The sequence below is a fragment of the Physeter macrocephalus genome, chromosome 14 (assembly GCF_002837175.3).
Source record: "Physeter macrocephalus isolate SW-GA chromosome 14, ASM283717v5, whole genome shotgun sequence".
In the NCBI taxonomy this organism is placed as follows: domain Eukaryota; kingdom Metazoa; phylum Chordata; class Mammalia; order Artiodactyla; family Physeteridae; genus Physeter; species Physeter macrocephalus.
Genome location: NC_041227.1, coordinates 76,352,734 through 76,363,127, shown reverse-complemented (window position 1 = coordinate 76,363,127; position 10,394 = coordinate 76,352,734). Strand labels below are relative to the sequence as shown.

General features: G+C 43.7%; 1 protein-coding gene across 6 annotated transcripts in view; it reads right to left on the bottom strand.

Moving 5' to 3' along the window:
- The window catches only part of BAIAP2L1 (BAR/IMD domain containing adaptor protein 2 like 1), an 86,440-nt gene extending 76,402 nt beyond the window's left edge, over positions 1-10,038 (bottom strand). For all 6 annotated transcript variants that reach the window (XM_055090575.1, XM_055090578.1, XM_055090574.1 and 3 more), the window contains exon 1: positions 9,759-10,038. In XM_055090575.1, the coding sequence (XP_054946550.1) occupies positions 9,759-9,809 (51 nt within the window). In that variant the 5' untranslated portion in view covers positions 9,810-10,038. The remainder of the gene's footprint in view (positions 1-9,758) is intronic.
- Between the last annotated feature and the right edge of the window lie 356 nt (positions 10,039-10,394).

Below are 10,394 nucleotides of genomic sequence, written 5' to 3'. Positions count from 1 at the left end.
GAGAGAGAGAGAGAGACAGAGAGAGAGAGAGAGAGAGACAGAGAGAGAGAGAGAGAGAGAGAGAGAGAGAGAGAGAGAGAGAGAGAGAGAGAGAATGAGAGAGAGAGATCATGGCAAGTATTAGATAACACGTACTTATATATCACTCCACTAACTTGTAAAGTCCTCACGTTTGGGCCTTTGAAACAACTACACATTTGTTCACTCTTTATTACACACATACAATGAGCCTAACCTTATGTTGGATGTACAGAACCCAAAGATGAATGAGGTAAGAGTTCCAGCCCTTGAAAATGCATGGTCGGGACTTCCCTGGCAGTCCAGTGGTTAAGACTTCACCTTCCAGTGCAGGGGATGCAGGTTTGATCCCTGGTTGGGGAGCTAAGATCACACATGCCTCACAGCCAAAAGGCCAAAACATAAAACAGAAGCAATATTGTAACAAATTCAATAAAGACTTTAAAAATGGTACACATTAAAAAAAAAAACTTTTTTAAAAATAAAAGAAAATGCATGGTCTAAGGGAGACAGGTATGAAAAAATACCCAGGCAATCTAGATTGACATGGTGAAAATAAGAAATGCAAAACATCTTTAATATAACTTGAAAATCGTTTAGAAATATATAACTTTACCACAGATAGACGGCATGTATTAAGGAAACAGTAACTGATTAGTTACTGGGTTAAAAATAGCTGTTGACAGACATACACTTTGAAGGCTACAGGGCGCGCTAGACCATTTGGTTAAGCGTTCTTGCCTGCCTGGTTATTAATTTTAAAAGGTGTGTCATGGAATAAAAAGCAAGCAATGAATTTACAGGAAAGAATGTCTCATGTGCTCAGTTGCATTTGTTTAGAAAGTCCCCAGGTACTTAACGAGGAACAGGAACTTTACCAGATCAAAGTGCAGTTGACTCTTGAACAATATGAGGCGTAGGGGTGCCCACGCTCCCCACAGTTGAAAATCTGAGTATAGATGGCCCTCCGTATCCACAGATTCAATCAATGCGATGCTGCAGTACTGTAATATTTACTATTGAGAAAAATCCAAGTATAAGCGAACCTGTACTAATTCAAACCCGTGTTGTTCAAGCGTCAGTGGTAAATTGCTGATTTCATATCACAAGCGACATTCCTTTTTTTAGTTCACTAGTTCTTTCCAAACACCACTCTTACACAATATCCGGAATAATTCTAATGAACTGCCCTCAATAAGATCCTGTGAGACAGGTCATTCTGCTTTGCATTAAAATCCCAGCCCTTGGGATTTCCCTGGTGGTGCAGTGGACAAGACTCCATGCTCCCAATGCAGGGGGCCCGGGTTTGATCCCTGGTCAGGGAACTAGATCTCACATGCATGCTGCAACTAAGAGTTAGCATGCCACAACTAAGGAGCTGACAAGCCTCAACTAAGGAGCCCGCGTACCGCAGCTAAGACCCGGCGCAACCAAATAAATTAAAAAAAAAAAAAAAAAACCCAGCCCTTGCAATCTGAGAAATATTGTTCAAAAACCCAAAATAATGCAAAAATAGTTCAAGTTTGTTAAATACAGTTCTGACACCAGTAAGGGGAATCAAAACTGCTAAAACTTTTGTTGTTTTGTTTTCATCTACTTCTCTCATATAGCCAACTTTCCAAAGACTCCTTACAAACTGCCTAAGAAACTCTTCTTGACCTTAACCTGCTCATACATCACTCTTTTCCTCCTTTCTTCCAACACTGGGACAAAGCAAACAAAGTCCGAAGAACGGAACTGGTAAAGGCAGGACGCCTCTGGTACTGCTGGAGGTGGGGGGAAGGAGCAAGGAAGCAGAATTGATGATCCGGGGCAGGCCAAGGTGGAGGGGAAAGGCTGGCATTGTTGTCCTGTCATAAACTATAAACTCGAGAAAAGCACAGGCTCTGTTTCTTCCCTAGGGTGGTTTCCAGTGTTGACCACAGTGCTTGGTACAGCCTGGGGCACAAGAAGAGGGCTGCAGAAGGAATAAATGTAGGCGGGAAGCTTAGCTAGTGCATCCCTAACATGCTCAGAACACGGTAGCTCTGACTGTTAGTGCCATCTCAGTCTCACTGGCCGTGGAGCAGGTGAGGATTTAGTTACAGCTGTGAGATAAGCATATATCCGTACTTATTCAACAAATATTTCTGAGTTCTTACTGTGCCATCAGCACAATGAGGGATTTCAAAAAATCCTCAAGGAGTGTATAGCTCATCGATTGAGAGACAAATTTGTGCCAATAATATTAATACTATTCTTTTACGCGCCTATGTGTCAGTCACTCTACTAGATGCTAAGGATAAGCAGTAAACAAAACACATGAAAATCAATGCACGTAGGGTGGTATGGTCCAGCAAACACAAGCTACTACTGCTCGCAGCCAACACACTGTTCTAAGAGCTTTCGTTTATTATTATGTTTAATCTTCACAACAACCATATGAGGTGGGTACTATCCTCACCCTTGTTCACAGACATGAAAATTGAAGGCAAGGTCAAATGGAGGAATATGGCATTATCAAGTACATACCAGAATCTGGGGTAACACGAAGGATGGACTGGTTTGCTGAAGAAGTCGTCTGTCTCAGGGGCACAACAGTTGGACTGAGCGTCATGTAAGAACAGTGTTTTGCATGTTTAAAGTGTTTACACACTTAGAAATATATTGTACCATCAGACCTAGTTACGGCCGGCACCTCAAGCTGCTCCAACTGTAAGATGAAGCCCGTGAATAAATACACCATTTGGTCAATTGAAACCATTAAAATTATTTTTTTTAATTGCAGCACTTAAATATACGGAATTATCATTGCAATTTTCCTGATTCTCTTCTGTCACTTGAGTTTTTGCGTCCAGAAATGGATTGGTCTGTTAGCTTAGGTCTCAGGCATCCGAATCCGAGAGGTGACCAGGGTTGTCTCTGGTCCTCCTCACCCCCCCCTCCCCCCAGTCCCCCCCTAGACTGGAGCGTCTCTTCTAACTCAGGAGGGGGCTGCTCCATCCAGAAGGTCAAAGGGAAGCACTTAGAGTGGCTAGTAGCTGAACTCCTCATCCGAGATCTGTCCTGACCCACAACCCAGGTCTTTTTCATGTTTATTATAGGCAATATGTTCTTATCATCTGAATTTTTATCCCTTCTTACTTTGGCAGGTTGTTAATACCACTTTTGCACCTTTTCTGGTCCTTCTTACTGCTTTCATACCGTTCAAGGATACAGCTGCACCTTGAAGTGGATCAGCTGCTTGCAACATCAGGAGTAAGACTTTGAAAAGATAGTTGTAAGAACTAGAATTTGGTTCTCAGTTTTGCTGAATTTTTCTTCTGTTGCACTCATAGTCTCAGGTTAGTAGAAGTTAAAAATGTACCCCCATAAGTAAAAATTAAGAGAAAATGGTAAGATTTTAAATTAGGTTTACCCTCAGAAGGTTAATTTGCAAAACAGAGGTAGAAAGTGGCACATTTTACCTTAGTTTTTAAAACTTTTTATCCATTAAAATGGAATAGATTTACCAATTTCTAGGGTTTTTTTTTTTAGCTTAAGTATTATAAAAGTAACCCACTCACATAAAATGTAAACACTCCAGAAGGCAGAGTGTAAGTAAGAAGTAAAAGCCCCCTGCCCTAGAGCTAACCACAGCTAGCCCTTAATATTTTTAGTGGAGGAATTGCTGCTGTTTAGGGACTTTTAACCCCCAAATTACCATATAAATAAAACCAGTTTAAGCAACAAACCCAGAAGTATCTTCACCCACTGGCTGTTCTCTCTCAGAACACAGCTCTAGAAGGCCCTGAGCAATCCCTTACATCTCTGAGGGGTGCTTATTTATTTTGCTTCCTAGATTGGGAACACATTCTGGCAATATTTTTCATTTATTTTGGAACGCGAGAGAAACCAGTAATATTTCATTCATTTCCACAAGTCTTACCTTTAACCATAAAGATCTGAGTTACAACCAGAACACAGTCCTTAAAATAATGATAAACCAGAAAGACAGACTCAAGGTCTGAAAAACATAAAGAGAAGTATAAAATCAAGGCTGAGGAAAGTAAGAACAGAAACATACAGGCCTCAGGGTCCACAGAGCTGTAATTACTCTGGACACATCTACAAGTACAAAGTTTATAGGGGAAATTATAGCCGGTAGTGCTAGACATGAAATCTCGGGTGTTCTCCCAGCCAATGTCCACAAGCTACTCTATGTTATAGGTATACATGTTTTACTACTTTTTTTAAAAACCCTCTAAAGGTTATTTAAAAAAAAAAGGAAGCAGTTTTTAAAGACCTACTTAATTGGTTGAGGTTCAGGAAAGGTACATTCTCACACGATCAGATTACAGCATAAACTGGGGCATGTTTTCTGGAGGGCATTTTGCAATGTATCACAAATATGCTCTACAATGTTGACTATCCTTTGACCCACAACTCCTGCTGGAGATTTAGCTTAAGGAAAAGATCCCAGATTTGTGCAAAGCTTTACCTGCAATGATGTTCAGTGCAGTACTTTAATAGCAAAGTACTGGCAACGATCTTACATCCAAGAAAAGGGGAGTGGATCAATACACTCTGATGAAGAATGGAGAGTCATCAAAGTGAGGAAGCACGCAATACTGACTGACATGGAAAGATGTACTGAAAGGTACTGGAAAGCGCGACAGTAAGAGTTAACAGTGTGGGATTCTGGGTGACTTACTTTTGGTGTAAATATTCATAGAAATTTTGGAAATTCTCTGGTATCAGAGAAAAATATAGTTTTAAAGAGCCTCTGAGATTAAAACCAACACACACATGTAAATTAATAAAACATGAATGACTGTGGGAAATGCTGAGAAGTATAATCTGGGGGACTTGTTCAGAAGCATGTACAATCTAAGTGGGGAGAAGACCCAAATTAAAAATAACAGGGACTTCCCTGGTGGTCCAGTGGCTGGGACTCCACACTCCCAATGCAGGGGGCCCAGGTTCGATCCCTGATCGGGGAACTAGATCCCGCATGCATGGGGGATCTACTAACTACAGTGGAGTTAGATCTACTAACTACAACTACTACAATGATATGGATAAATCCAACAGACACATTGGGTGAAAGAAGGCAGACAAAATAAGCCAAACTAATGAGCGCTGCTAGAAGTCAGGAGAGTAGTTATCTTGGAGGGGATACAGTGACTGGCAGGGGCCATGAGAGGGACTCTGGGGGCTGGTCGTGGTCTACTTCTTGATCTGGGTGCTGGTTACACACGTGGGTTGTTTGTGACAATTCAGTGAGCTCTATAGGCCTAAGCAAACCCTTCAGTGGGCATATTAAAGTTCAATAAAAAGTTTTAGAAATAAGAATGGATAAACAACAAGGTCCTACTGTATAGTACAGGGAACTATTAAACCAGAATAGAAAAGGATTTTTAAAAGAATGTACATATATGTATAACTGAATCACTCTGCTGTACAGCAGAAATTAACACAGCATTGTAAATCAACTATACTTCAATAATAATTAAAAATAAAAGTTTTAGAAATAAAAATATATACATTTGCAAATGTTAACAGATAAGTTAAATGAATATTTGTGCTGCTTTTATAAAGATTTTTACTTTTGAACTGCAGAATAAATACCTGTGTGGAATGTTGAGGGGAAAAAAATCCAACTGGTTGCAATTGCACAGACATTAGGTTTCCCCTGCAGGTCTGCCTGCAGCTCATTACGATAAAAGTGCAAGGCAAGAATTAATGCCTAATCCTGGAATAATGTCACAAGTGTAAACTCAAAAGCAACCTGAAACTTGGTGTCACAAGTCCAAGTGGCCCTAGTCTTCATTAAAAAGGATGTTGCTCTGCCTGCTTAGCAATGTTATTGTAGTTCTAAAACCTCTTTCCAATCAAGAAAAATGTTATGACAAGAAAGGACATTCAGTGTTTGGCTTTGTGTTTTCATTTTACCATACAAAAAGCTCCAATACTGGGCTGTGCAGTTTAATATTTGATACCTGGCAACGCTTTCTGCCGCTACCTGGCACCTGATTCTTACAATCCCCTTTTTTAGTCATCATGGAGCCAAGAGCAAGTTGTCTGGTCTTCTGCAAGTCCCATTTTATCTTCAGCATACCTGAAGAAAGTAGTGTTATGGCGGGAACACATGAAGATATCAAGTAGCCTACACAGCGACAACAATAAACATAAACAGCAACTGAAAGCTTCAAAAGCTAGACCTATATGCCTCAGTCCACACTAGAAGCCAACCAGGCAGGGACTTTCACTTACATGTCCCCACTTAGAGCCAAGTCGAGAAAATAAACCACCCTTACACAAACAAAACCTAGCACATAGGCCTAGACTGCTCGCTTTACCCAGTGAAAGAACAAAAGTACCTCATTTTCTTATTTAAAGGTTTGTTCAAAACATGTCAATGATGATGAGTTAACGATGACAGAAACTTCTGGGTGACATCTTAGATGCCTGAAGTATGAAAATGTATTTGGTTTGTGCATTTGTTGGCCACTACAAGCTAAATTTCTATACAAAAAAGGAGAGGGATGGAGGCTGGCAGGGGAACTGGCATGTGGGCACTGGTGTATCACCGACTTTGGGCCTCACTTTCTCAATGGTAAACAAGATCCATGTCCACCTAGACGGCTGATGTACACTTCTTACGAAACGAAGTGTCGAGGGAGGGAGAGGGGAGACTGGCACAGGACAGGTGCTAATGAAATTAATTAAATGTTCATTTATTCAACAAATATGTACACCTACTAGGAACCGTCCTAATTGCTCAGAACACAACCAAACAAAGCTTCTTTCCTTTGGGAGCTCACATTCTAGCTGGAGTAGGAATAAACATACATGATAAGTAAATATATATTACATTCTAAGGTCATAAGCACTGTGGGGAGGGGGAGAAGGTAAAGTAGGCTTAGGTGGGAGTGGGAGATGGATGACGTCATCTGGGATTTTAAAGCTGTTTGAGTGGGACTCTGAGAAGGTGGCATTTAAACAAAGACCTCTGTGTCCCTTTCCCCATCACTGCTGCTTCAGCATAGGGTTGACATCCCTGGATGACATCACATCCAGCCCTCAACTTCCTAAGACCAACAGTTCTAACTTCTAGGAAGGTTGTGGTTACTTTTTTGCGTGTGTGTGGTTACTTTTAATTACGGGTTTTTTTGAACTTTACTTCTTCCTTGTACCACTAAAGCATGTACTCATCAGAAAACCATGCAAAATCACAAGCAAGCTGCTGAGGGAAAATTATGGGCATAGTATAGGCTGAAGAGTGGGGACGGAGAGGGATATTTGGCTTAATTCTAATCAGCAACAGTGACACTACCTGACATTTGGGGACTTACTACCATGCCATTTGTTTGGGACGCCGTAAAATACACATCTTCCTGGGATTTAGCATGGCTCTCCAGTAATCATTTGTCTAAGTATACATTTTAGAAAACTCAGCAAATGTTTAAATAAATATTTAAAGATATTTGATACTGCATACAGAGGATCAACCACTTTATAATTCCCCCTTTTCTCTAAAGAATTTATTCCTTTATTTCAAAGTTAGAGAAATTTGAGTATTAAAAAAAAATCTAAAACCCATGTAAGTCATAAAATCTCATTTGCAGGTGGCTTTGGTAAACACACCTGGTTAGGTTGTGTTTCTATTAGTAAAACATTCTAGTTTGCCAGGTAACATAAAGGAGATCTCTTTTCTAGGTTCATCAACACTGCAGGGAGATTTTTACCATATTAAAACTTAAATTGTTTTCAGCTTTGGTCTTGGTGGGGTGGGGTGGGGTGGGGGCAGGGAAGAACCCAAAGAGGAGGTGGTGAAAAGATGCTGGGCTTTCAATCAGACCTGTGAACGTAAAATTTCACTGTGCACTGCCATCATAGTCAAAGCGTGAGCTAGCAGCATTCACTTCATAGATTACATATAAACTTGTTGTCTGGAGCTGTAAATTATTATCCCACCATCCCAACCTAAACATGACCCCAAAACATTAACGAGGAAATGGTGATTAAACTCAGTCAATAAACATCTGTGAGCTTTTCGTATCTTTTAAGACAACTGGGAGTAGAAAGCAATAAGGTACTGGTCTCTAATCTTCAGTGTATTAGAGCCTTTCAAAACACGAATGCGACATTGGCATTTGCGGCACTGTAATTCACTTGAGTACAGTCCCTCCACTGAGTCACCACTAAAATGAAAGTCAGGAAGAATTGGGGGAAAAAGCAGAGAAGAGTGACTTCAGGATTGCATGCCAGAGTTGGTATCTCAGGTTGGAAAGATATGTGTGTCTGTGTTTGGGAGGCAGGAGGAGCGCAACTCCATTCAAATTTGCAATGATCTGCATTCCTCACAAATGTACAGTTTTACCGCCCTTAACTGGACAGTCATCAGAGTAGCCACTACTCCCAAGTCCAAGAGTAAAAAGGTTATATTTACACACTTTGTTAACATGCCCCACTTCCTACCCCACCATCTTCAGGATCATTTAAATATTAAACAATCTCAACCCAAAGGTAAAACTTTAACATTCAAATTTCTGGGATTTCTAAAACCTGCCCTCTATTAAGGAAACATGAATAAGGAACGGATTTTGGTCACATTTACTTACTGAGCCCAAAAATACCATGACAACTGTACCTACTGTATCTATCTATGCAGTATAATCTACATATGACAGTATTTGTGTATCCAGAGGAAGGGAACCAATCTATTAAACTTCGAAGGATTATGAACCTATTTTCATGCTTTTGTTCTTATCCAATAAAAGTCAATTAACTCTGATTTCAGGAATTCACTCAGACCTTGCAAAACTAGAAACTAAATTTTAGGGTTAAAAAAAAACCAAACTATAAAAATGACCCAACTGTGGGTCTTAAAAATGGCTACAAATGAATTTAGAGAACTTGAGTTCCATGAGCCTAAGCCGAATTAAAACAAAAGCTGTTTTGTATTCTATTAATATCAGATGATTAAACACATATCTTATTTCAACTGGAATTCATTTATAAGTACTTAAACTTACTAAACTGGCCACTAATCCTAAATCTATGTTCGTTTCTGGAAACATTCTCTCGTAATAAGTGCAATTTAAGAGAATGACCAACGACTCATTCCTTGAGGTTAGGTCAATTTTATTCAAACCTCGGGCATTCTTTGACTCCCATAACCTCACAAAAAAAATCGATGTCTAAAAAGCCAAGCTGAACTTAAAGCTGTGTGAGACAGGGTCTCAGAGGGAGCGCCCCCCGGAGGCCCCCGCGCCGAGCCCAGCTCACCTGGCGCTTGTTAATTAGCTGGGAGTTTCCCCCCTACATTCTCAGAGGAAACTCGAGCTTGGCTCTTTGCTCTCCGAGAGCTTAATCGCCGCAGCCACGCCGGCGCGGTCACCGACCCCAAGGAGAAGCTGGGGAGGAGGACGCGCCCCAGGGGCGACACAAGACGCCCCCGCCCCCAACTCCCCCACAGACGTTTGCTTGTGAAATGTGTAATCTGTTGGGCGTCTCCAGCGCTGGGAGGGGAGAGGAGGGGGAGGGGAGAAGGGGAGAGGATGGGGGAGGGAAGGACATTCCCGCGTAAAGTCCCCTCCTCACCCCGAAGGTGAAAAATCCCGACCGTCTCCCCCGGCGAGGACTGCCGGCCGCCGGCGGGGCCTCCCCGCTTCCCCGGCCTCGAACCCCGGCGCCCCCACTGTCCCCGGGACTCCCGCCCTCGAAACCCGAACCCCGGCACTCCCAGGGTCCTGGGCAGCCCCGGGCCAGCTTACCCGGTAGGTGCTCTCCGTGAGCCGGTTCACCTCCTCCGGCCCCCGCGACATGGCTGCAGCCGCCGGGCTGGCGAGCGCGGGAGAACGCGGCCGGCCCTCGTGGCCGCCCGACCCTGGGCGGCGGGAGCGCCGGGACGCGGCTGAGGGGCCCTCGAGGGTCAGCCGCCTCCACAGCCGTCGGCCGGGGGGTGCAGGCGCGCGCCTCCGCGTCCGAAACGTCAAAACTTGCAGCGCTACCGCCACCGCCGCGGTTGCCCCTGAGGAGCTGAGGAGAAGCGGCCCAGCCCTGCCGGAGCTAGCAGGACTAGCCAGGAGGCCCCACCTGAGGCGGGTGGGGTGGGCGGGGCGGCCGCGAGGCGGGGCGGCCAGGGTGGGCGGGGCTACCCCACCTGAGGCGGCAGGGGCAGTGGGAAGGAGGCGGGCCGAGCGGGCGGCCCGTGGTGGGCGGGTCAGTGAGGCCCGTGTGGGCGGGGCAGAGGCGCGCGCTTGGCCACGTGAGCCGGGCAAGCCTTCTTGAGGCGGTGGGTGGGCGGGGTGTAGCGGCCCCATGTGGGCGGGGCGAAGGTGAGCTGGGTCAAGTGGGCGGAGCGTCCCCACCTGAGGCGCACTGGCCGGCTGGGGCGCCGGGGCCCGGAC